Source organism: Lactuca sativa, chromosome 3, assembly GCF_002870075.4.
Source record: "Lactuca sativa cultivar Salinas chromosome 3, Lsat_Salinas_v11, whole genome shotgun sequence".
NCBI classification, from domain to species: domain Eukaryota; kingdom Viridiplantae; phylum Streptophyta; class Magnoliopsida; order Asterales; family Asteraceae; genus Lactuca; species Lactuca sativa.
In genome coordinates, this window is record NC_056625.2 from 29,933,270 (window position 1) to 29,960,739 (window position 27,470).

The 27,470-nt window shown below is 34.2% G+C and overlaps 3 protein-coding genes and 1 non-coding gene across 6 annotated transcripts; all 4 read left to right on the plus strand.

Annotated features, from left to right (window-relative positions):
• The first annotated feature begins 289 nt into the window (after positions 1-289).
• Positions 290-4,475, plus strand: LOC111915603 (arabinosyltransferase XEG113). The gene is made up of 13 exons (XM_023911249.3): positions 290-807; positions 1,231-1,530; positions 1,613-1,818; positions 1,911-2,016; positions 2,282-2,538; positions 2,629-2,764; positions 2,894-2,988; positions 3,091-3,144; positions 3,330-3,443; positions 3,567-3,665; positions 3,740-3,856; positions 3,953-4,039; positions 4,117-4,475. Exons 1-13 carry the CDS (start codon positions 651-653, stop codon positions 4,282-4,284), a joined length of 1,896 nt encoding a protein of 631 aa, XP_023767017.1. The 5' UTR covers positions 290-650; the 3' UTR covers positions 4,285-4,475.
• Positions 4,476-4,626: 151 nt separating this feature from the next.
• Positions 4,627-6,244, plus strand: LOC111915652 (uncharacterized). The gene is made up of 2 exons (XM_023911299.3): positions 4,627-5,755; positions 5,869-6,244. Exons 1-2 carry the CDS (start codon positions 5,149-5,151, stop codon positions 6,078-6,080), a joined length of 819 nt encoding a protein of 272 aa, XP_023767067.1. The 5' UTR covers positions 4,627-5,148; the 3' UTR covers positions 6,081-6,244.
• A 900-nt stretch (positions 6,245-7,144) lies between these two features.
• TRNAE-CUC (transfer RNA glutamic acid (anticodon CUC)) lies at positions 7,145-7,217 on the plus strand. The gene has a single exon. It is a non-coding gene; the product is annotated as a tRNA-Glu (tRNA).
• Positions 7,218-21,568: 14,351 nt separating this feature from the next.
• On the plus strand, positions 21,569-25,069 carry LOC111915611 (fluoride export protein 1). Of its 3 annotated transcripts, none has more exons than XR_002858215.3 (8): positions 21,570-21,918; positions 22,797-23,165; positions 23,280-23,357; positions 23,447-23,545; positions 23,646-23,838; positions 23,926-24,332; positions 24,425-24,702; positions 24,798-25,069. XR_002858215.3 is itself a non-coding variant. In XM_023911259.3 (7 exons), the coding sequence occupies exons 2-7, from the start codon at positions 22,830-22,832 to the stop codon at positions 24,641-24,643; spliced, it is 1,332 nt and encodes a 443-aa protein (XP_023767027.1). In that variant the 5' UTR covers positions 21,569-21,918; positions 22,797-22,829; the 3' UTR covers positions 24,644-24,789. The 3 variants fall into 3 exon arrangements, 1 of the variants encoding a protein (XP_023767027.1); XR_002858216.3 differs by having other exon boundaries at positions 24,808-25,069; XM_023911259.3 differs by lacking the exon at positions 24,798-25,069 and having other exon boundaries at positions 21,569-21,918; positions 24,425-24,789.
• Positions 25,070-27,470: the final 2,401 nt, after the last annotated feature.

Below are 27,470 nucleotides of genomic sequence, written 5' to 3' on the forward strand. Positions count from 1 at the left end.
AAAAAATCAAACGACAATGAAATATGAACATGATTAAGAAAAAAAAAAGATAATTATGTTTTCCAACCTAATATTCTTTATGAAAGTATCAAATGAAATCGCTCACATTACTTTATTAAACCCCCGCCTGGTCAAGCACAATGAAGTATGAACATGATTTAAAAAAAAAAAAAAAAAAAAAAAAAAAAAAAAAAAAAAAAAAAGATGAATTATGAATTTATGATTGTCTTTGTGATAAAAGTAAAACGTCCACAAATGTCTAAAATTTCCATAAATGTATAGTTAATTCAAATTGGGTTTCATCATCCCTTAAAAAATAAACCCCCACGAAGCTCCCACTCTTCTGCACATCATGCACCAAACGCTATAGACACATGTCAATTTGATGCTCATGGTCATGGTGGCCAGATTCAGATTTTCAATTCAGACAGGGTGGAACCATTTGACTTTTGGTGTCGCTGCCTACTACGTTCAACTGCTCTAATTCTTCGATACATCACAGGAACATAGAAACAACTCGGAAAAACCCTACACCGATCATCAACATCTCTGATTTCTTCAAAAGTTGACATTTTATTTCTGCTGTATTGGCATTATGCCGATCAAATCCAGGATTTAGGGTTCTTTATTAAACCCCCGATAATCAAGCAATGGGTTGGAAAAATCCATTTAAAGATGTGGCGAACTCAAAGCCATTGTTCTTGACGGTTTATGGTACTGTATTGATCGGAATCGTCTTCTCTGCTATTTATGTCTTCTCCGCCGTTTACTCTCCTGAGTCCGCCTTCTCATGGAGCCTATCACAACGTACATCTCTTCCTTTCTCTCTGTGAATACACTTCTACTGATCTATGTCTGTATTATATCGATGACATGAGAACTATGCATTTCTTTAACTCTTTAAATGCTCCTTTACTTGAAATTCATCTGTCTTCCAAATTGGGATTAAAGTCAACTACCTTGGGTTGATTTCTAGCCTTCCCTTAGCATGTATGACCACCAAAATCTTTTTGAATTAGGCATTCAAGACCAAGTATTTAGCTTTTCTGCTATGGTTTTCTTGTGAATGTTGCCTGTTAATCGGTGCTTTAGAACTGCAATTGAAGATCATTCACTTCAAATCTTGAACTAATTTCAATCCAATTCTACTTCCATAGTTCCATGCCAGTAAATTGTTAAAAAAACAATATACCATTTTAACATGTCTTCTCGTTTTATGTGTCATGATAGATGTGGCACCTTCTTCCCCAAATCAAACATTTGATTCATCTTCTTCACTGAGAGTGGGTGGTGGTGTAATGGCACCGATGCCTCAGCCTCAAAACGGGAAACTAAACCCTATTTGGAAACCTCCCCCATCGGATTCAAAGATGCCCCCATTGGAGACATTTCGTTTAACAAAAGAATTGGTTCAAGAAAGAGTGAAAGATAACGTTATAATAGCAACATTTGGTAACTATGCCTTCATGGATTTCATCCTCACATGGGTTAAACACTTGACAGATTTGGGCGTTGAGAATCTTCTTGTTGGTAAGTTTTTTTCTTTCAAATACATCTACAAACCAATGAAAAATTACTAAAACCCATTTTCCAAATTGAATTTATTTTCAAGGTGCAATGGACACAAAACTATTGGAGGCTTTGTATTGGAAAGGTGTCCCGGTTTTTGACATGGGAAGTCATATGAGCACAATAGATGTTGGATGGGGTTCACCAACATTTCATAAAATGGGAAGAGAAAAAGTCATTCTCATTGATTCAATGTTACCTTTTGGTTATGAATTACTCATGTGTGACACCGACATGGTTTGGTTGAAGGTAAAATTTGTGGCAAAATAGCAACATACTTTCACTTTATTTCCAATTTGGTCACTAAAAATTTAAAAAAATATATATCATTATTTTCACAGAATCCACTTCCGTATCTTGCACGTTATCCTGAAGCAGATGTGTTGACTTCAACCGATCAAGTCACACCAACGGTTTCTGATGACCGATTAGACATCTGGCAACAAGGTTAAAATTGTAATTTCAAATCGGATTAAGGAGTTGTTTCTTTTTTCTTTTTTCCCATAAGTCCTATAACGTTAAAAGTGGTTGAATTGGTATTTGATAAGATAAAGTGATATATACATAAGGTTTGTTTGGATAAAGTGTTGTATACATAAGGTCTGTTTGTTTCTTTTTTCTAGACTAAATGACCATTTTTCCCTTACATTCAGAGAAAAAAAAAAAACATCCCCTAACATAGAATCTTTCTTGAACTTTTGGGGGTGGACAGTTGGGGGTGCATACAATATAGGTATCTTCCATTGGAGACCAACAGAATCTGCAAAAAAATTGGCAAAAGAATGGAAAGAGATGCTTTTAGCAGATGATAAAATATGGGATCAAAATGGTTTCAATGATCTTGTGCATAGGCAATTAGGGCCTTCTGTTGATGATGAAAGTGGACTTGTTTATGCTTATGATGGAAGTTTAAAGCTTGGACTTCTTCCTGCAACTATATTTTGTAGTGGGCATACTTATTTTGTTCAAGTAAGAGCTTATAACAAATACTAGAATAAATCTTTTTTGAAACTTGTTCATTTGATTATTTGATTATTTATCATTTTTGCATTTGTGTAGGCTATGTATCAACAACTGAGGTTGGAGGCGTATGCTGTGCATACCACATTTCAATATGCAGGAACTGAAGGAAAGCGTCATAGGTTACGTGAAGCTATGGTGTTCTATGATCCACCAGAATATTTTGACTCACCAGGTACTTATTTTGTAGATTTTGTATACTTTAAATTTGCTAAATATATGTTCACTTGTGACTTAAATAGGGTGCAAAGGTGAAATTGTTATGATTAAAAATACAAGTTCTATTTGTTGTGTTGATATACAGGAGGGTTTTTGGCATTCAAACCATCCATTCCAAAAAGCTTGTTACTTGATGGGGAACATAATCTTGAAACTCATTTCACTCTTGTTAATTATCAAGTATGGATATATGAACATATTTCTTCATCTTGCCACTTCTTTACACAATGTCATGATTCAGAGTAATTTGATTTTGAATTGATTTATGTGAGTGAATTGCAGATGAAGCAAATAAGGAATGCCCTTGCCATAGCATCAATTTTAAATCGTACACTGGTGAGAAACTAGTACAGTTTACTAAGTATCATGTTAATTTGATAGCATCAATGTTTTACTTTTTTATGTCAAATTTTTAGTTTGATTTTGAGCTAAATGGAAGAAATAGCAAAACACTTTCATTGATGTTTTTTGCATTTAACCTTTGGATTTTTAAATTCTAATTTGAAATTTTGGAATTTTAGGTTATGCCTCCATTATGGTGTAGGTTGGATAGATTATGGTTTCCACATCCTGGAGTTCTCATAGGGTCAATGACAAGACAACCCTTCATCTGCCCTTTGGATCATGTATTTGAGGTACATTTTTTTGCAAATACATTTCTGAAAAAACCAAAAAATAAAAAACAACTTGAATTACTTGTTTTATAAGTACAATAAACTATAAATTTATTAGTTAACAAAAAAAGGTGATCTGTTCAGGTTAACACCATGTTAAAGGCAATGCCTGAAGAGGAATTTGGGCCTGGAATCAACATAAGAGAGTATTCTTTCTTAGATAATCCATTGATGCCTGCAAAGGTATGGATATAGCGAGAAAATGGTAATTTCACTTCAGATTCAGACATCATTTTTCCTAAATTTCGTGCTTTCAGGTGAAGGATTCATGGCTCAATGTACAACTATGCCAACAAGGATCGGAAAATTGCCAATCAAACATTACAAACACAGCAGGAGTACTCAGATTTCCCAGACACAGTAACGAAGAAACTGTATGCAAGATTAAATTTTTGTCTGTAAATGCATCATAACTGGTAAGAAATTTGAGCCTGATTGTGACCTAATAATTGTATAAAAATATTGAACAGTTGAAAACGGTGTTCTCGCCATTGAAGGATGTGAAAGTAATCCAGTTTTCATCGATGCAAGATGCCTTCGAAGGATTCACTGACAAGGCAAGCAATCAATTTAGGGTTTTTAGTTTTGACGTGATGAGATTACTGAAATTGATGAAATTTTTTGATGTAATCAGATTAGGGAAGAAAAATTCAGGAAGCGAGTGAAGCGATATGTTGGAATCTGGTGTTGTGTTGACAGTCATACGCCGGGTCACATATATTACGACATGTATTGGGATGAGAAACCCGATTGGAAGCCTCTCCCTCCTCAAACCCCAGAAGACGATCATCCTCATTGGTGAATGGTGATCCATCCATGTTTATAGATAGAGAACTTTCATGTATACACAGAGGGAAGGGTGATCGTGATCGAATGATTGATTGATTATTGGGGATCGGTTTTGAACAGTAATGTTATAGTAATTTGTAGCCTTCTGGATTTGATCTTCTATATTGTCCGATAATTTAAGGGATATTCATAATCATATCATAACCATGGTTTCTTAAGATAACATAAATGACAATGAGCAAGGTTTTAACTTGGGCCCACTTGTAACCTGGGTCGAACTAGTTTACCTAATAACCCTCAGTTGTGGATTAACATCGGGTTTCATTAGTAACTCATGCATAGACAATGTCACAATGTGTTGCTATAAATAGAAATCTAACAAAAACCAAACATATATACAAGAGATCCTATAAATTCGTCCCAATAACATGTCAACCACAAAACATTTCACGTTAAAAATATTAGTGGTTTGTTTATCTTATACACAAAGTTAAATGGCAATAAATGAAAATTAAGACCTCATTTGTTCTTATTGCAATAAGGTATTAGACTCCCTTTTTCCTCTTAATTATTCATGTTTGAGAACTCAATGATTCTTCAGATGGTTTTATAATTTTCAAAGTAGACGTCTCGTATGATCTTTGTAATCCTTTTCAAAAAATCGTGTTTGTATCATTAAGGCCAATATGTACTTGATTAGGAGGTTGTATGCATGTTTTCCTATAAATATGTGAATGTTATCTTGTCTGATGTTTTTTCTCCTTTATACCTCTAATATTGTGAGCATGTTATGTGCTAATTTGCAGGGTCCTTGTTTCTAAATATATATCGATTTGTTTTACTTGGTAACGGGAGGCTTTGTGAGCGGACTACGATAATGGCCAATCAACCTAACTCAAGTGGGGCGGGTGGTAGTGGTAATCCCCCATCATCGACACAACCTTCACCAGGGGGATATCCTCCACCCGGAGAACATCCTGCACAAGGGTATCCACCCGGAGGAAATCCTCCATCATCTGGGCAACCTTCACCTGGCGGATATCCTCCACCCGGAGAACATTCTCCACACGGATATCCACCTGGGGGATACCCTAAACACGGAGAACATCCTCCACAAGGAGGGTATCCACCGCCCGGAGAACATCCTTCACAAGGATATCCACCAACCGGATATCCTCCGCAAGATTACTCACCACAAGGGTATCCACAAGGATATCCTCCCCACCAAGGGTATCCTCCTCAACAAGGGTATCCACCACAAGGATATCCTCCTCAACAAGGTTATCCTCCACATGGATATCCTCAACAAGGCTACTCGCCTTATGGGTATCCCCAAGGAGGTCATCCTGGTGCTTATCCACCTGCAGGTTATCCTGGTGCCCCTTCTGCGGGTGGATACCCACCAGCAGGCTATCCTCATAGTGGATATCCTCAAGGTGCTCCTCCCGGTCAACATGGAGGCACTCCTTCCGGTCAACATGGAGGTAAGTGTATCGAGTTTACTTGTAGAGGAAAATAATTCATTTACCTTAGATACAATGAGCAAAATAAAACAATATATCTAATTCTTTAATATGTCATTCCCTTACGCTTTTAGCACAAAAAGGAGACAAGCTCCCCGGTGGCGTAATGGGAGTGCTTGCTGGTGGAGCGGCAGCATACATGGCTCATGGTCATTATGGGCATGGTGGTCATGGTCATGGTTATGGCCATGGAAAATTTAAGCATGGAAAACACCATCATGGAAAATACAAGCGTGGGAAGTTTGGTAAGCACAAGGGTCATGGAAAATTCAAGCTCTGGAAGTAAATTATGGAAAATCTTGGATATGGTGAAATTCTATACATGACATGAGTTACGTAAATTAGCATAGACACGCATATTTTCTTTTGATTTATAAGCTTATTTTTTCATATTATCATTGTATATAAACCGACTACATGTTGTGAAATATTCGATGATAAAGAATGCAACATCCAATATATATATCAAATTCAAAATTACAACATACATACCATGATGGACTTCAAATCGTTTACTATGGTACATATATGTTCAAAATGTTTTAGCGTTGTTGTATTATGAAAATATTGATAACCTAACTAACCGAAGTCTAACCATGCCTAAGAAAATGACTTAAATGAGACATTTTTAATCTAAAAGTATAATTACTAGATATGTATGGAAAAGAGAATGACTTAAATAAGACAGCTCAAAAATATATGTTATAATGTAGTGATCTTATTCCTAACATAATAAAGAATCTTTGTGTTTTCTAATTTAATAGGTACCAATGCAAAGTCCTTAATTATAATTAATAACCAATCTGTACACGAAAAAAGAAAAAACAACATACTTAGAGGGTGTTTGGGTTAGCTTTTTAAATGACTTTTGATTTTATCTTTTAGAAAAAGTCCCAAAAAATGTTTGGCAAAGTGAAAAGGACTTTTGTAAATGACTTTTCCCATAGAGTAATTTGAGTCTTTTTGAAAAGTCACGATTACCTGACTTTTTCCAACTTTTCACCAGCTAAAAATATTAAATTACCAATATATCCCTCATCTACCCAAAACATGTCTTTTTTTTTTGTCATTTTACATGTAAAAATTAAACCAAACACTTTAATTTTTGACTTTTTCCTTTCAAAACCTAATCCAAACACATTTTAAAAAATAATCTTTGTAAAAAGTTCATTTACAAAAAGTCCTTTTATAAAAAAGACTTTTGCCCCACAAAAACTAAGCCAAACACACTCTTAATACCCAAATGTCAAAATACATCAAGTCCAAGGATCAGACTCACGGAGTTAGATAAGTTGTCTAGAAAAATATAAACTATGAATAAATAATAATATTTTCTAAATTTAACAGCAATCCGTTGTAGTCTAGTTGGTTAGGATACTCGGCTCTCACCCGAGAGACCCGGGTTCAAGTCCCGGCAACGGAATTTTAGTTTTTCTTTCGAATTTATTTTGTCTCTCTCTCTCTCTCTCTCTCTCTCTATATATATATATATATATATATATATATATATATATATATATAAAATGAAATCAACAATAACAATAAGAAAAAAAACAATAATTGAAATAGATTATTATTAGGATGACAATAAGTTAGGTTTCTATGGCTTTGAAAATCTCAACATATAACTTGTTTAAGTAAAGGGGTTACTTAATAGATGAGTTGAAATGGAATTGACCATTTTATTTTTCCTAAACAAACCTACTAAATAAATGGATTGAACCATTTAAATTAAAAAAATAATTAAATAAAAACTTACACCTATTAATAAATTTGTTGAAATCGGGTCCCCATCCACAAGTCTCTTACCCATCCGAAATTAATTTTTTTTGTCCTACGAAAATTGGACATATTATAAGTTAACAAGACAATATATGTAATTTTCCATTTAGATTTTTGTGCATGATATTCATCAACAAAAAAAAAATCTAGTTCATGGGTGTAGTGGTTTCACAACGAAAGTACTTGAGTTCCATTTTCATGTCAAATCTAGAATTTTGCTTTTAGCCAAGATGCTACGAAACGTTTGGTAACTTCAAAATAAAAAAAAAATGATTATATATAACAAAATCATACATAATACATGTTTTGTAAATAAGAGGACTAGACAGGTTAGAGAATAAAATACCCGATCTCAGCCCCTCCCTTGGATTTCACCTTGTTGGGATCCCATCTCATGTCCCTAAGCAGGACCTGGTTTGACAGATAATATCCAACATCGATTTGGACGGATCAAACTAGTTCCAAGTCCCAACAGATTAGGCAAAAATTTCATCCATGCATACTCCAATCTTTATTCATATAAGACAAAACCTCATAAATGGTCCATGTGGTTTTATAAAATGTGAAATTTCGTCCCTAACTTTAAAAAACCTTATGATGGTCCATGTGAGTTCAAAACTTTTAATGTGTAGTACTTATATCTCACTTCGTCAGTATTTGTTTGTTAAGTAAATGATATTTTTCGTCATTTCATTACCCATGGACCATTATAAGACTTTTTATATTATTTTTAAAAAAATGAAATTTAATATGCAAGGGGTCCCACCCCATCTCTCTCCCTCCCTCTCTCTCTCTCTCTCACACATACACACACACACACACAACACACACATATATATATATATATATATATATATATATATATATATATATATATATATATATATTCTTAGTCAAGGTCTTTCTTAGTGCTTTTAATTTTAAAGTTCAATGTTTTTATTTCTCTTGATGTGTGTCTTTTTCAAACTGATGAGCAATGCGGGTTTTTTTTTTATGATCTTGTTGTTTGTGTGTTATGCTCTATTTTTCTTTTCTCTTTCTCTTCCAATTTGATTTTTTCAGGTCATAAATATGATGAAGACGGTAGGGTTGAGATATGTTTAATTTTCAGTATATGACTATGTATAAGTGTGTGTGTGTGTTAGAGAAAAAGTAGTCACATTCCCTTCCTTAATCTCATCGTTGAAAGTATGCCCCTTTCTCCCCCTTTCAAAATAAGAACCGATGTGCACCTTTGTTTCCCATTTATGTAGGTAATTGAGGTAATTGATTGGGGAATAACTAAGAGTTCCTCAAATTGATATTGTATGTGATAGAGATAGACATAGAGACCATAAGGACTTGGACACCTCTTCGTCATCTTTAGGGAGAGAAAAAAAAGATATATAATAGGGGCGGGAGAGTAAAAGCATAGTTGTTTGCGTTTATGTTCTCCAGCAAAGCAATATCTTGGATCAGTTAGTTGGATGATCGAATCGTAGTTATTTTCCAGCAAGCATGAGGCTTGGATCTTGTTTGGCTTTTCTAGTGGTATTGGGTTTTAATTTTATAGATATAATGGATTAACATCCATGGGCATGGATTAACATCAAATATGCAGGTTACGATGAAGCCAGGGTCTACCTATGTGTAATGTTGGAAACGAAAATTGTAACGCTCGTAGATCCGGCCTAGTCAATTTAGAGATAGTAGGGGTCGAAAATGACTTTCGACAAAAGATTATTTAGAAAAAATAATCTTAACCAAGTTATAGAATATGTCTCAAGGGTTCCGTACATATAAAGAGCGCCGAAATCCGAGTTATAACGAAGAAGTTATGACCCGTCGAAGTTTAGCGACGGAACCGACATGGCAACGCGAAGACGTAAATAGTGAATTTATGATAGAGCTTCTTTTAGCCTTAGTAATCTAAATGATAGTCGTATAATATGTTAACCTGAGAGCGTCCATAAAAAGAACGCCCAAATCTGACTTATTATGAGGAAGTTATGATTTTTCGAAGTTTCGGCTTAGCGGTGTACAGCCCGAAGTTCGAGTATTAGATCGAGCGGTTTTTAGCCGACACAACCTAAAAGAGAATCGAAGATCTCGTTATTAGTAGCGTAACGATAAAAAGACAGACGATAATGGACATCGGATGAAGAAGTTATGAGATTTTAACAGACCAATCTTGTCCCGGCCTGTTAAAAATATATCTTTAAAAATAAAGTCAAAATTAGCCGACGGAGTCTAAACGAAAGTTGTAGAGTACGTCTCCACCTACGCATGGATAAAAATAACGTCAAAAACGGAGTTCGTATGAACGAGCTACAAATTATAATAGCATATTTACGTATTAAAATAAAGTATAAATCATATATACGTACACATATATATACATATGTATATATCATTAGAAAGGTATCGACGATGCGGTCATTATAAGACTAATGTTGAGTTCTTTCGACATTATTTTAGTACAAATATCATTAAATCCATTTTAAATAGTATTATAGAGGGGTGTTTAATTGTTTATATAACTAAAAGGTCATTAAGTAATTATGGATGGTAGTTTTTGAAAATTCATTTAGTATAAATAAGAGCCTTGGACTCTCATATTTCTTTCACCATTCTCTTGATTCAAGATTCTTTCTCTTCTTATTCCCCGAGCATTTCGGTCCCTCGTGATTCGACTTCTCTTTCTCTAGTTTTTAATATAGTAAGGTGAGCGCTGAAGCGCTGCACGAATCTTTCTTAGAAAGATTCAACGACGAAGTTCTGCCCCTGTAGAGCCCGACTTCTAGCTAAAATCCTCTTGTAAGTAAGTTATGCTTACCCTATTTTAATATAGCTTATATTTAAATTTAATATTGTTATTATGAACTTATAATAAATATTTGAGCTATTATTATTGCTTATATAAGTGTCGTTATAATATATTTTTAACTACTCGCGGTACGGAGAATCTGGTTTAAAGGGCCGCATAGGGTTGTTGGATTTCAGAAGCGCTATACGACAAAATGGTCATGCCCTCCGATGTTTTATGTCTGACCCCTTTCTGTATATAGTGGTTGGAAAGTATTGTTTAAACGCTTATATAATAATAATAAGACTAATAATTAGTCACGGTAAATATTAGACTAAAATCTAGTGGTAATAATAATAGGTTTCGTCGAAGGAAATTATTTTAAAGTAAACGAAGCGCTGTCTGAGTACCGAGTCACCACCTTCTCAGGTGAGTGCATAGTTACTTTCATCTTACACATAGATATGAAGTATTTAATATAAATTACGTGATATGTGTGCATCTTATCTGTATACTTGCTTTCTTTGTTGGATGAACAATTTTATACATGTTTTAAATGATTTAAACTGTATATGTATTTTTATATCTACAAAATATGTTGGGTAAAACATGGGTAGATGAAATATGAGTCGGATGATGAGATGAGAGGTGATATAGACCATGAGATAAGGGTGAGAGGTGAACAATGAGAGAAGCCTTTTAACCAGATGATGGATCCGTCATCTAGCAGGATATGGATGACAACCACAGACTATTCTAGACAGTCCAGTGGAACACTAGCAGGCTCGCAACCTGTAGGTGTTGTGAACGATGTGTTCACCCGGTGTACTCTAAACCTTGGCGATCATGCAGACTTGATGCCTAAACCCTGGTGACTATGCAGACTTAGTGCCTAAACCTTGGCGATCATGCAAACTTGATGCCTAAACCCTGGTGACTATGCAGACTTAGGGCCTAAACCTTGGTGATCATGCAGACTTGATGCCTTAACCCTAGCGACTATGTAGACTTAGTGCCTAAGCCCTGGTGACTATGCAGACTTAGTGCCCGTTGTGTAAACCGTGGCAACGATGGACTTTGTGATGATTCCTTAGGATGATCCTTAGGAATGAATGAACGAGGAATAGCTGATTCTTAGGGTAGATCCTTAAGACTAAAGAAGATAATGAGGATGGGTAATTGGGTTGATTGTTTGATTGTTTAAACATAATAATTATATTATTGTGGGTTGAAAACCCTATGTACTCACCAGGTTTCCCAACCTGACCCACTCAGTTTATTTATATCACAGGTGTCGATATGAAGTGACATTACACTGAGAAATTAAGGAGATATAGATCACTAATGTAAATGAATGTAAGTTCTGTTTATGCTTATGTTTTTGTATTGACGATGACATCCCAAATGTTTTAAAATGAATAAAATATGTTTCTTCGGAAATGCTTTGATAACGTATTTATCGTGTTTTTCTGGGAATAAATTCTGCAACATTTTTATTAAAAGATGTACTCTGATTTTTATAAAACATAAACAAAATCGGTTTTTCTGGCCGCGAAAATGGGGATGTCATAGTTGGTATCAGAGCATTAGTTTAAAAGAACTAGGAATAAGGATTTATTTCTAAACTTAAACTTAGAATGCCAAGCGATGATTGTGAGATGAGTTTCTGCTATAATTTAGACACGAGCACTAGTTTATTTTAGGAAAATGCCTAAAATGTTTCATGTTTTAAATGATTTATGTTATAGCTACAAAAATGCCTTATATGCTGTTATTTATTCGGATCTATGGCCTGTTGCCGACTGGATCTGGAAACCTTATGTGTTCAGGATTCTAAGCGTATGATTACGATATTAGAACTAGTATGTAACGTTTCAGAGTAATAAGGAGATTTATACGTCTATCGTAAATAAGATCTTTCCTATCTTAAATTCTCGTCTCGGTACACCGAACATCTGCTTGGGTGTACAAAACAAGAGGAAGATGACAACCTGAGCCTAAGAATGTGATAGGTCATGCATCGGTCGTTGCGCCTGCACCCGAACCTGTCACAATGACAGAAGTTCAGGAAGTGATGCGAACCATGATAAACTAAGAAAATAGAGGAAAAGAGACGGCTTACGATACTGAATAATACCTATCAGAAGATATAATAAGAGAGGTATCTTGCCTTTAGAATACGTCTGATAAAATAGCAGTACGTCTATAGAAGTAGGGTACATATGAATGTACACATTTGATTGGCGGGATGATAGAACGATTAATGTAATTTCTAAAGTTTTCCTATCATCTGGAATGTCCATCACCAACCGAGTTGAAGCAGAATTGATGATTGAAGATATGCATGGAAGAAGTCATAGTAGAGTCTAGGGAAATTTTTATGATTATTTGGACACACTCATATGTGTTAAATTGTTTCGTGATTTTAGGACTTGGGGAGTGCGAGACAATACTTGCGACGAGTATGAGTAGGTGTGAAAGGTAGTAGATGCATATACTATAACGCCCGGGTTTCAGGGCTAAGCATTTTTGTCAATGTAATAGTCTAGGTCAACTCTTGTAACTCTTTTTGAAGTAATAAAGATGAAATATTTGAGTATTATGTGAATTATATGTGTTTATTATTTAATTATAAATGTATAATTAATAAAGAATAAAAATGAGCGTCAAAAATTAAAGTGTGAGATAATCCTGATATCTCTACATAAAGTTGTAGAATATGTCTCAAGGTTTTCGTGCATATAAGGAACGCCGAAATCCGAGTTATAACGAAGAAGTTATGACCCGTCGAAGTTTCACGACAGAACCGACACGATACCGGGAAGCGTGAATAGTGAATTTACGATAGAGCGAGATTTAGCCTTAGTGATCTAAACGAAAGTCGTAGAATATGTTAAACTAAGAACATCGATAAAAAGAACGCCCAAATCTGACTTCGTATGAAGAAGTTATGAGATTTTAAACAGACCAATCCTGTCCCGGCTTGTTAAAAATATAACTTTAAAAATGAAGTCAAAATTAGCCGACGGAGTCTAAACAAAAGTTGTAGAGTACGTCTTCACCTACGCGTGGATATAAAGAACGTCAAAAACAGAGTTCGTATGAACGAGTTACAAATTATAATAGCATATTTACGTATTAAAATAAAGTATAAATCATGTATACGTACACATATATATACATATGTATATATCATTAGAAAGGTATCGACGATGCGGTCATTATAAGACTAATGTTGAGTTCTTTCGACATTATTTTAGTACAAATATCATTAAATCCATTTATAATAGTATTATAGAGGGGTGTTTAGTTGTTTATATAACTAAAAGGTCATTAAGTAATTATGGAGGGTAGTTTTTGAAAATTCAATTAGTATAAATAAGAGCCTTGGGCTCTCATATTTCTTGCACCATTCTCTTGATTCAAGAGTCTTTCTCTCCTTATCCCCCGAGCATTTCGGTCCCTCGTGATTCGACTTCTCTTTCTGTAGCTTAGTATAATAAGGTGAGCGCTGAAGCGCTGCACGAATCTTTCTTAGAAAGATTCAGCGACGAAGTTCTGCCCCTGCAGAGCCCAACTCCTAGCTAAAACCCCCTTGTAAGTAAGTTATGCTTACCTTATTTTAATACAGCTTATATTTAAAATTAGTATTGTTATTATGAACTTATAATAAATATTTGAGCTATTATTATAACTTATATAAGTGTCGTTATAATATTTTTTTTTAACTACTCGCGGTACGGGGAATCTGGTTTAAAGGGCCGCATAGGGTTGTTGGATTTCAGAAGTGCTATATGCCAAAATGGTCCTGCCCTCCGATGTTTTATGTATGGCCCCTGTCTGTACATAGTGGTTGGAAAATATTGTTTAACGCTTATATAATAATAATAATACTAAGACTAATAGTTGGTCACGGTAAATATTAGACTAAAATTTAGCGATAATAATGCTAGGTTTCGTCGAAGGAAAATAGAATCGTTAGAAGCAAGCGCTGCCCGATTTTGGAATCATCACCTTAACAAGTGAGTGCATAGTTACTTTCAACTTACCCATAGATATGAAGTATTTTATATAAATTACGTGCTATGTGTGCATATTATCTGAATACTTGCTATCTATGCTAGATGAACGTTGTTATACATGTTTTCAATGATTTAAACTGTATATGTATTTTATATCTATGAAAATGTTGGGGTAAAACATGGGTAGATGCAATAGGTGATGTGTGATAAAATGATGAGAGTCCTCGATGTTGATGTTGTTGATTCTGTCATCTAGCGGAGTATGGATGACGACCACGGACTCTTCTAGACAGTCCAGTGGAACACTAGCAGGCTCGCAACCTGTAGGTGTTTGTGAACGATATGTTCACCGGTGTACTCCATCCCCCACATGGTTGCCTTTAGGACATTTATTGCTGAGGAATCCCCTTAGCAGTAGTGTCCGTCCCGATGATGATCCTTAGGCTAGGTCCCTTATGATAGGTGTTTAGGGACGTAAAGTGAGGATAACGGGAACGGGTAATCGGGTTATTGTTGATCGATGAAATTAATAAACTTATTTATTGTGGGTTGAAAACCCTATGTGCTCACCAGGCTCCCAAGCCTGACCCACTCAGTTTTATGTATTACAGGTAGTGGCGAATGAGCATAGGTGTGATGTTTTGGACGAGGGATTACGGATATAGGCCTGTAGATATGAAATAATGTAGTAAGGCTTATATTGTACTGTTTATGCTTTTGATCTGTACGAACATGACATCCCGAGTCTTTTAATGAAATACATTTCTATGGAAATGCTTTTGATAAATCTTTATCATATTTTTGTTTTGGGACAAATTCCGCAACACTTTCATTTAAAATGTAACTCTGATTTTTAAACAAAGCATAAACAAACCGGTCTTTTCTGGCCGTGAATTTGGGGATGTCACATATACTACCGGAAGCACAGGACTCATGCTTGGATCAGGGAAAGTCACAAGGTTACCAAGAAGCTAGTAAATGATTTCGTTTTATTCAAGTATGTCATTACCATCGTTTCGGTAATGACTAAGAAGATGATTGTTATTCCGACCCTAGTGGTCATATCAAATTGAGTCCGATTACGTTAAGTATGTTATATGGTTTAGAGAATTAAGTTCGATGTAGCGTCTGACTTAAGAAGAAAGATTGAAATAAAAAGCGATCAATAGAGGTATCACGAAAGGTTGCTTGTAGCTAGAAATGCTACCTTTTAAGATGTGGTTAGAACATGAAGGAAGGTATAGTCTGTTCTGGAATTTGACCCGTAAAGACATGAGTCCAAGCGATGCATCATGCGATGGGAGGTCATTAGAACATGACCCATCGGTCTATTATGATAATCAAAGGAAGAAACTTATCTCAAGTTTGTTAAAGAAAGAGTCTCCAATAAAGATCGAGATCGCGCCATGAAGATAATGATTTGGAAGTCTAACATGAGATAGAGAGCGGGTCCAAGATCGGGCACCGCCTGCAGTCAGGAAGTCTTAGAGTTAGATAATCATTCGAAGAAACATCAAAGTTAAGATTATTACTTAGGATGAAGAGATAAAGTATGGAGTCATCATGTGAGTCCTGTTTCGTTGATGATTCCGGGACGTAATCATCCTAAGGGGGATATACTTGTAACGGCCGTAGATCCGGCCTAGTCAATTTAGAGATAGTAGGGGTCGAAAATGACTTTCGACAAAAGATTATTTAGAAAAAATAATCTTAACCAAGTTATAGAATATGTCTCAAGGGTTCCGTACATATAAAGAGCGCCGAAATCCGAGTTATAACGAAGAAGTTATGACCCGTCGAAGTTTAGCGACGGAACCGGCATGGCAACGCGAAGACGTAAATAGTGAATTTATGATAGAGCTTCTTTTAGCCTTAGTAATCTAAATGATAGTCGTATAATATGTTAACCTGAGAGCGTCCATAAAAAGAACGCCCAAATCTGACTTATTATGAGGAAGTTATGATTTTTCGAAGTTTCGGCTTAGCGGTGTACAGCCCGAAGTTCGAGTATTAGATCGAGCGGTTTTTAGCCGACACAACCTAAAAGAGAATCGAAGATCTCGTTATTAGTAGCGTAACGATAAAAAGACAGACGATAATGGACATCGGATGAAGAAGTTATGAGATTTTAACAGACCAATCTTGTCCCGGCCTGTTAAAAATATATCTTTAAAAATAAAGTCAAAATTAGCCGACGGAGTCTAAACGAAAGTTGTAGAGTACGTCTCCACCTACGCATGGATAAAAATAACGTCAAAAACGGAGTTCGTATGAACGAGCTACAAATTATAATAGCATATTTACGTATTAAAATAAAGTATAAATCATATATACGTACACATATATATACATATGTATATATCATTAGAAAGGTATCGACGATGCGGTCATTATAAGACTAATGTTGAGTTCTTTCGACATTATTTTAGTACAAATATCATTAAATCCATTTTAAATAGTATTATAGAGGGGTGTTTAATTGTTTATATAACTAAAAGGTCATTAAGTAATTATGGATGGTAGTTTTTGAAAATTCATTTAGTATAAATAAGAGCCTTGGACTCTCATATTTCTTTCACCATTCTCTTGATTCAAGATTCTTTCTCTTCTTATTCCCCGAGCATTTCGGTCCCTCGTGATTCGACTTCTCTTTCTCTAGTTTTTAATATAGTAAGGTGAGCGCTGAAGCGCTGCACGAATCTTTCTTAGAAAGATTCAACGACGAAGTTCTGCCCCTGTAGAGCCCGACTTCTAGCTAAAATCCTCTTGTAAGTAAGTTATGCTTACCCTATTTTAATATAGCTTATATTTAAATTTAATATTGTTATTATGAACTTATAATAAATATTTGAGCTATTATTATTGCTTATATAAGTGTCGTTATAATATATTTTTAACTACTCGCGGTACGGAGAATCTGGTTTAAAGGGCCGCATAGGGTTGTTGGATTTCAGAAGCGCTATACGACAAAATGGTCATGCCCTCCGATGTTTTATGTCTGACCCCTTTCTGTATATAGTGGTTGGAAAGTATTGTTTAAACGCTTATATAATAATAATAAGACTAATAATTAGTCACGGTAAATATTAGACTAAAATCTAGTGGTAATAATAATAGGTTTCGTCGAAGGAAATTATTTTAAAGTAAACGAAGCGCTGTCTGAGTACCGAGTCACCACCTTCTCAGGTGAGTGCATAGTTACTTTCATCTTACACATAGATATGAAGTATTTAATATAAATTACGTGATATGTGTGCATCTTATCTGTATACTTGCTTTCTTTGTTGGATGAACAATTTTATACATGTTTTAAATGATTTAAACTGTATATGTATTTTTATATCTACAAAATATGTTGGGTAAAACATGGGTAGATGAAATATGAGTCGGATGATGAGATGAGAGGTGATATAGACCATGAGATAAGGGTGAGAGGTGAACAATGAGAGAAGCCTTTTAACCAGATGATGGATCCGTCATCTAGCAGGATATGGATGACAACCACAGACTATTCTAGACAGTCCAGTGGAACACTAGCAGGCTCGCAACCTGTAGGTGTTGTGAACGATGTGTTCACCCGGTGTACTCTAAACCTTGGCGATCATGCAGACTTGATGCCTAAACCCTGGTGACTATGCAGACTTAGTGCCTAAACCTTGGCGATCATGCAAACTTGATGCCTAAACCCTGGTGACTATGCAGACTTAGGGCCTAAACCTTGGTGATCATGCAGACTTGATGCCTTAACCCTAGCGACTATGTAGACTTAGTGCCTAAGCCCTGGTGACTATGCAGACTTAGTGCCCGTTGTGTAAACCGTGGCAACGATGGACTTTGTGATGATTCCTTAGGATGATCCTTAGGAATGAATGAACGAGGAATAGCTGATTCTTAGGGTAGATCCTTAAGACTAAAGAAGATAATGAGGATGGGTAATTGGGTTGATTGTTTGATTGTTTAAACATAATAATTATATTATTGTGGGTTGAAAACCCTATGTACTCACCAGGTTTCCCAACCTGACCCACTCAGTTTATTTATATCACAGGTGTCGATATGAAGTGACATTACACTGAGAGATTAAGGAGATATAGATCACTAATGTAAATGAATGTAAGTTCTGTTTATGCTTATGTTTTTGTATTGACGATGACATCCCAAATGTTTTAAAATGAATAAAATATGTTTCTTCGGAAATGCTTTGATAACGTATTTATCGTGTTTTTCTGGGAATAAATTCTGCAACATTTTTATTAAAAGATGTACTCTGATTTTTATAAAACATAAACAAAATCGGTTTTTCTGGCCGCGAAAATGGGGATGTCACAAAAATATATTCCAAACCATACCTGGTTCGAGCATTTTTCTTGTAACTTGGATTAACCCACAGACTTCAAAATAATGCATGTCCGTAGGATGAACCAATCACCCCCACATCTCTATCCTCTTTAAACAATTCCAAAACTCGGTTCATGTGTATTTGGATTTGTGTGTGTATTCTAAACCACCGAACTCTCTTTATTTCTTTTCCCATCTCTAGTTGAGCCTAATCTGCATCTTTATCAAAACGTGATATCAGAAAAACAAATCGATGTCCAGATTTTGTTTATGGATTCAATGGTAGATGAAGAAAAAATATGAGAGGAATTCGTGAGGAGGCCATCAAAACCCTAAAAACCATACAGGTTATGGTGGATTCAAAACCAAAATCGAACCCTTGAGTCAAAGGGCGATGACTAAACTCTGTTGGAGGAGGCTCTGATCCACAAGAATGTAGCTGTAAAGGTTGATATGGGTTTGTTTCAGTCTAGGCTTGATTTTGAAGTTGCGGAACCTAATAAACCCAAACCAAGAAAAAGGTAAGTTCTTTTTAGGAAGAAGACGTATAGGGAGGAGAGAAAGAGAGAGAGAGAGAGAGAGAGAGAGAGAGAGAGAGAGATGGTGGGACCCTTTTATATTAAATAATTATATTTTCGTTATCTTTTTTTTAAATAAGGCAAAACTTCATAAATGGTCCCTGGGGTAGTGAAATGATAAAAATACTCTTCACTTAACATTAGAAAGCTAACGAAATTAGGCATAAGGACCAAACATTAAAAGTTTTGAAACCATATGAACCATCTATGAAGTTTTTTTATACTTAGGGACTAAACTTTAGATTTCGAAATATCACCGGAACCGTTTATGAAGTTTTGTCTTCAAATAAAATCAAAAAAGTTGCAGATTTTTAATATATATATTTTTTTTCATTTGAAAAAAGTACAAACATAAACACAAATAAAAGTCTTCATATAACTTTAACAATCTCAAACACTAGAAATATTTAATGTTTAATAAATATAAATATAATTGTTAAATAGGTTGGTAGGTTGAAATGTTTGTTGATTTGGTTTGGTTATGTAGGGTTCATTTGAAGTTCCATTTCTCTACAATAATGTTAATGTTCATATCCAAGTGGAAACAATCACAACTGGTAAGCATTCTAAATGATTTTTTTCACTTACATTAATCAAAACTATTATTTTAAGTGACGCGTTCTCATGGATGCCACACCGGTTGTCACTATATAGACCTTCTAGCGGTCTATAAAAGAATTCTAGCGACTTTATGAAGAATTTTGTTGTGTTTTCAATGAAGTATCACTCTGTCAACATTCTTCTCTATAATTTTTTCTCTTATTTTCGATATAGATGCGTGTCACAACAATAAGATAGAAAGAGGTGTTAGTGACCATTAAAGATGAAAAGATAATACATAATTTAAGAATAATATATAAAGTGTAAATTATAGATTTATGATATTTATGTCAATGAAAAATATGTTGTTGGATTGTTAGGCTACATCTCTCTCTCTCTCTCTCTCTCTCTCTCTCTCTCTCTTTTGATCTAAATTTGATAATTGAAGTAGGTAGGAAAGATATGTGCTAACGATTTTGAATTTGTATTGTCCTATAGAAACCAACCGTAGCCTCACAGACCATTCCCTCATATCTCAGTAGGTCTTAACATTTCCCAAAATTAAGCTACAAGAAGTCATGGATGCAATTCTTGAATTAATCATCTAAACCGAATTTCATTTGTTAGTTGGATGTAGTGACCAAAATGCAAGATTTGTGAAATTTCATTATTATTTCTTAGTGTTAACCTTTAGCAAATTATGAGACTAATATTATATTTTTGTTCATAACATTTTTTTTAACAGAATATATGTATATGTGATTGAGTATAACATGAAAAATCATATTTTAATTTTTATAAGGAAAAAAATACTTTGAAATCGACCAAATTACAATGTCTGAATTTGATGTTTATGGTTATGACAATTCATTTTATTTGTATTGTTTATCGAATTTCTTTGAAAAATTTAATGTTGCTGGTACATGTAACAACTTATTGTTGTTTTTGGTTTTACAGGGCCATATGAAAAAAGTCATATGAACATCCATGGGGGTTGGTACACCGAACAAAGTCAATTCATAAAGCTATTACATAATATGTTTTAATCAATAAGTCGCATTACGTTGTGATAAAACAAGATCACATAGATTATTTATGTTAAAAATTACTGTATTAAAAAACCAAATTGCTCTAATATAAATATTAAATATTTTTATCTAATAAATTTGGTTCAAAAACTATAAAAATGAATCTAACAAATATTTATTTTATTAAAATTCAACTTAAGACAAAACCACTTATTAATGTGATATCTACTACATGTCCTCTTCTTCTTCATTTAGACACATGACATTTTTATAGAATTTTTAAAATTTTCTATTTTCCACTTATCATTTTATTGTATTTTTCATTTTAATATGTAAGGTAATATATATGTAAAATATTTATTAGAAAGAGTTTATATATGTAATGTATTCAATACATTAAAACCTCATTAATTTTAATAATTCAAAAAATTTCTCATTTTTCTTATAAATTTAAAAATTTCAAATTGTTAAAATTTTATATTTATTTTTTTAAAAGAAACTCATGTAATACATGAGTCTTACACCTAATATATTTAATTTATGTTTCTCGCATTCAAAGTTTTTCAAATATTTAGAATTTCCATATTTAATATTTTTCTTACACCTAGTTTTATAAAATTAATAGACTGATTAAAACCAAATTCATAAAAAAACTTGTAAGAAATCACCCTCTCTTGATTTAATTTTTCACTGTTGGGAGTTGGGAGTCGACGCTGGCCGTCCCCAATTCATCGGTCCGAGACTCCGAACCAAAATTTACAGAGCTCGGTTTGTAGCTTCTGGTTACAGAGATAAGTCCATGTCATAATGCCGCTTTCCAACTTTTTCTTTTGTATGTGTAAAGCGAATGAGAGCCGCATGATTCATGTGGAACAAAGACAAAACTCCAGCAGAAAAAATACGTCTGGTCAGCGATCTATGAGAGCCCAAATAAAAATTATTACTCAAACAAATCACTAATCCACGGCATCACTCCCGTAGCCGCCGTTCGATTCTCATAATCCGTCGCCGTTCAACGCCCGATCAGATTTCGTCTATCATCTTCTTTCAGGTCAATATTTACACCCTCTCTCTCTCTCAAGCTGTCGCATTTTGTAGTTTCTATGTTTGCTATTTTTCGTTTTCAGTTCTGTTATCGTAGTTAGATTCGTTATCATATTATTATATAATTCTTAATCCTTGACATATAAACGCACTAACAGATCCATTTCTTGTTTAATTAGTGAATTAATTAATCCCAAAAGGTAACTGAAAAGTTTTGCTTTATGATACAATCTCAGAACTTTTTCCTCTAAAAAAACACCCATATTAGTGTTTTTATAAATTTTACTGATTCAGATCCTTCCATGATCCTTGATTTTGGAGGTTATGACTTATGATTAAGAGGAACTTTTTGTGTTACGTATTTGGTTAATAATTTGGATTTGATTGATTGGTCTTTTTTGCCCTTTTATTGGACAACAAATACCTTTTTCTAGTTGTTATTCATGTGTGCTGCAACTTGATCATGATGGTTGACCACTAACCTAACATAACCTTTTTCCACTTAATGATGTTTTAAAACACTTATTTAGTTATTCATTTGCATGAAACATTTTTGGTATGTGAATAACCTCATGCATTTGCACCTTTCACCAAAATTTTGATTGGAATTTGCAAAAACATTTTTGGTCTGTGAATAAGCTGATGATTCTTTTAATTTTATCTGTTTTATATCCATTAGACTATTTAACTTGTATACATTTACATATGATATCTTCTTGTTTTAGTTTATGATTACTTAATATTTAGACTTTAAATAATTCATCAGGTGACATCACTTGTTATGAAACTTTGTTCTTGTTGTTTTTTATAAGTGGAGTAGTTAACTTGTTCTTGTTTTAATACATGTACATATGACTCCTAATTTAATCTGCATTTGTTTTAAAGTTTTTGAAGTAGGAAAAAGGTTTCAAAAGGCTAATGGATTATGGTCACAATGACTGTGAACCAAGAAGAAGTGGATCTTTTAGTCGAATCAGCAGTACAAATTCTTCATTCAGGAGGCAGTCTTTCAATTTCAACCAATCAGGAGCTAATGATGACAGTGATCACCTATCAGTTTCAGAAGCAGGAGATATTGGAGATAGAGCACTTCATAGTAAAAGACATAGTGGAAATGAAAGTGGAAGACCTGTGTTCCCTTTTGAAGAAAATCTTGTACTTCCCATTCAAGAACATTCTTTTAAAGAATCACACCTCCCAACTCCATCTCCCTCTTCACCAGATGCAATATTACATGATAAAGGCCAGAATCAAGTAAGTTTCTTTATGTCATATCATATCATATCACTGACTCTTTGATTATAACTATAAGTCTATACTCTATAACCAAGTCCATGTTTTATAACATTTACACTTGTTCATATGTAGGATTGTAAAAAAGAGCTTCCATGGTTCATGACATATATCTCATCCCGTGTTCATCTAGCTGTACTTGGCATTCTTGGGGTAATTTTCTAACCTCTAAACCATCTTTTCCAATCATAAATATAAACTTCATTTATTTATTTTTTTAAAAATTTTTATTTTAAATGCAGGTATTGACAAGGTACCTACTAGAAAAACTATTTGGTCCTCAAGTGGTAGGTGCTACAAGTGACAATAGCTATATGTATGTAGACCTTCCTCCCAATATGGTATCTTTCTTTCACTCTCCCAATAAAGAGATATCATACTTTCTAACAAATTACATATCATTCGTATAATTTTTTTTTTTTTTCTGTCATATAATTGAAGATTGGTTCTTTCTTGATGGGTTGGTTTGGTGTTGTTTTCAAAGGAGATATATCCAAATTCTCCCCTGAGCTGGCAGTTGGGTTGACCACAGGTTACTTAGGGAGTCTGACCACATTCAGTGGCTGGAATCAGAAAATGCTCGAGCTTAGTGTCAATGGTCAATGGGTTTTCTCTTTTCTTGGATTTTTTTTAGGTAATTCCACATTTTACATAAATTCAAGCTTTGTTTTTTTTTCATTCATGCTTTGCTTAATTGCTTAATTGGTATTTTTCTTTGCAGGCTTGTTTCTTGTTGCATATTCATTCATATTTGGGGTGGAGACAGCAAAGGGTGTGAAATGGGTTTTTAACAAAACAAATCTAAATTCCAAATGTGGGTTTGAATTAAAGAACAACATTATAAGTGAAAGTATACTGATAGTTTTGATGATTACATTACTGGGGTTGCTATGGGGTGTGAGTATTGCATTATTAAAAAGGGATTTTGAGAGTGACAAAAGTACAAGTCAGTTATGGTTAGGTTGTATAGTTGGACCAATCGGTGTATGGATCAGATTCTATTTAGCAAAATTCAATGGAAAAGGCTTAGGAAGACAACACATCATGAAATGGATGCCTTTTGGGACATTGATTGCAAATGTATCAGCCTCCTGCATCATGGCAACCTTTGCAACATTGAAGAAAGCTGTAAATCTTCTTCTTTTTCTTCTTCTTTGCATGTTATGAATGGTATTATGGTTGTTAAAACATTTTTTTTTTTGACATTGATAAATATATAGGTGAAGGATGAACATTTTGATATTGTGGCAACAGGGATCCAGTTTGGGTTATGTGGTTGTTTGAGTACAGTTTCAACTTTCATTGCTGAATTTGGAGCAATGAGAGAGAGTGTGGATCCTTGGAAAGCGTATGTGTATGCATTCACAACTATGATTGTATCATTTGTTTTTGGGACCTTCATTTACTCGGTTCCTGTGTGGGCTAAAAGTTGGTCATAGTCACAGATTCATCACACAACCAAATTAATCGACCTAACCATAGTTGGAAGTTGAAGCTTGTAAGTATGATGACTAATTATTATAAGTGATTGTACTAACATTCTATGAATGTGGATGCATATTAATTAAACATTTTTTTTAATGAATCTTGAAGCGGTTTTCAGGTGTTTAAAGTAGTTTTTTAGTAGACATGTGTGGTGTGCATTTCATGTTGAAGAAATGACTCGGTGGTTGATCTAGAGGAAGTGAAGACATATATGACCTATGTCAGTCTTGATCCTCGAACCCTAAAGGAGTTGGTTGAGGGGTATCTTTCCAACAAATCTTGATACCGTTAGGTTATAGGCTATTTGGTAGAAGAATTGTATTGGGTATTTGACATTTGTATAGTAAAAGCTATTTAATAACCTTTTTGAGTAGTAATAAGTCTTGCAAATAAATCTCATTGGGATGCTCTTGGAAAAAAAAAAAAGGTGGAGTACTCTACGACAAGAATATATCGGAGTTAAAACCCAACTTTTGAAATAACGAGTAACAAACAGGTTAAAGAATAGTATGTAAACACTTAAAATGACATCGCTTTAGCAAGGAACACAAATGTTATTTACTATGCGGTAATATGTAAAATGGGTAACAAATCATTTATAGTTTTCTACCATTAAAAAAACATTCATGACAAAAAGATTGTTATCGAAAAGTGAGTTATTATTACTTCTATTCAGAAAATATGATGATGACCTCGTATAATTTGTTTAAGGAGTTTAAGGATTAATGTCATAGATGAACAATGAACTATTATAACTCTTAAAAAACATGAGACTATTTAATAGTTAGTTGATATTGTTTAAACAATTTAATTACTTTATTGCTATTAAAATATTTTTTTGAACAAAGTAAAAGTATCTTATATAGTTTCATATTACATTTTTTAGTTTAATGATATTTTTTGAACAATTTAAATAGTTTACTTGTTAACCAACATTAAGCCGCTGAGGTTTTGAAAACCGGAATCGGTGGCTTTATCAATTCGATTAACTCAAAATAATTGACTATTTGAGAACACGTCAAAACCATCCGGTTTTGGCTAAGAACCGATCCAAACTGGTTTCACCTTGAAGTGTTGGAACCTTTCAATGTTCTTTAATTCTCTTAGAGCAAATTGCAGCTTTGGTCTTGTGGTTGGCACTGTTTAGCACTTTTAGTCCAAGTTTTGAAAGAGAAAAAAAGAAATTAAGAAGGGTAACATAGTCTTTTTAGATGGATCAAGAACTAATCTTGCCAGATTTAGCAACCATGAGGACCAACAATGTCAAATTTTCAAAACTTAGACTAAAAGCATGGAACTCTGCCAACCTCAGGGACCAAAACTATAGCGTAAAATTAGGAAGGATAACATAGTCGTTTCATTCATCATTTAGTTTCTCTTTACACATTGTTCTTAACCTGGTTTTTTTAAGGAGAGAAATAGGAAATGAGAGTATTGAGAGGAAAATGGTATTTTCAAGGGTTTTTTTTGGAGGGTAAACGAAGGAAAGAAAAAGGGAATGAATAAATAAGACTAATCGGTGTGGGTAATTACGTACACCATGATGGATGACATAACAAGTGCAATGTGCCGTGAACATCATACCCTTTGGTTGATGGGTACTGCCCTAAGGCCACCGTAAAAAGAGACTATACAACACATTTTTTTTAATTATTATTAAATCATATATATATATATATATATATATATATATATATATATATATATATATATATATATATATATATATATATATATATAAATTGTAAAAAATATATCAAAATTCATGGTTTTTGATCCCTTATAAATAGAGTATGACATTGATATATTATTTATACATATTTAAATATTAGAAATATGAGGGGGTGAGAGGTAGTGAGAGGTGACCATTCCTATAAGTTTTTGTTGGAGAAATTAGAGTTTATGTTGGAGATCTGGATACCCCTTGGATCGTGTGAACACTTTTCAAACTATATATTTTTACCCTATGCCTATTTTGCAAGAAATTCAGCATGGGATAATCCAAGATGACACTTACGAATCTAAGCACAGAAATCGTAAGCCATATTGCTAGAAGAATTCTATGTTTGTCTGAAGAAAAATAGAGCTAATAATTTTCGTGTGTATCTTCTCAAAGAGAAGAACCGTTTATTTATAATAAACGAGATTAGGGTTTGCCTCTTAGGGTTAACCGTCATGGTTTACTTTGGAAGCATGTCAGGAAAATCTGGATTTTAATGAGGATTTTGGGTTTCCAAAACTAACGAATTTCGTTAGTTTTATCATAACCACCCTCAAGAATTTGATTTTTCTATTATGTTCCCATATGTAAAATTCGGAGAGGCAAACCTAGACCCTGCCAGGGGCTCTGCCCCTTGACATCGCCAAAAAGGTGCTGCCCCTTTGGAAACCCTAGACCCAAGGGCACTGCACTCGGACCCCGAACTTGTCGTCGTACCGACTTCTAATTCGATCTTATACATGTGTGTACTCTACACAAACTCATACATATATTAAAGTATAAATTATGAAGCCCCTTAGCTCACAAGTTAGTTCTAATTATATAAAATGACATGGTGACACTAAAATCACCAACAATTTGTGGGGTGAGGGGAGGGTGAGGGAAAAATGATGTGGTGCTAACGTGACAGGCCACAAGTGTGATAAAATGTGATATGACATTCACCAGTCTAGGCATAAACTCTATCCACTCGCATACGGGCGGATTGGGAAGAAAAATAAAAAAGACGTCTTTTACCCTTAGCTCTCTATAGCTGGTTTGTTCTTTCAAGGGTAAATAGT

Excerpts from the sequence above, each read along its gene's own strand:
- LOC111915611 (XM_023911259.3), top strand. The coding sequence starts at position 22,830 with ATGGATTATGGTCACAATGACTGTGAACCAAGAAGAAGTGGATCTTTT. Across the intron at positions 23,358-23,446 it reads CTGTACTTGGCATTCTTGGG|GTATTGACAAGGTACCTACT; the intron begins GTAATTTTCTAA and ends TTTTAAATGCAG. Across the intron at positions 23,546-23,645 it reads TAGACCTTCCTCCCAATATG|ATTGGTTCTTTCTTGATGGG; the intron begins GTATCTTTCTTT and ends ATATAATTGAAG.
- LOC111915603 (XM_023911249.3), top strand. The coding sequence starts at position 651 with ATGGGTTGGAAAAATCCATTTAAAGATGTGGCGAACTCAAAGCCATTG. Across the intron at positions 3,444-3,566 it reads CTTTGGATCATGTATTTGAG|GTTAACACCATGTTAAAGGC; the intron begins GTACATTTTTTT and ends TGATCTGTTCAG. Across the intron at positions 3,857-3,952 it reads GACACAGTAACGAAGAAACT|TTGAAAACGGTGTTCTCGCC; the intron begins GTATGCAAGATT and ends AATATTGAACAG.
- LOC111915652 (XM_023911299.3), top strand. The coding sequence starts at position 5,149 with ATGGCCAATCAACCTAACTCAAGTGGGGCGGGTGGTAGTGGTAATCCC. Across the intron at positions 5,756-5,868 it reads TCCTTCCGGTCAACATGGAG|CACAAAAAGGAGACAAGCTC; the intron begins GTAAGTGTATCG and ends TTACGCTTTTAG.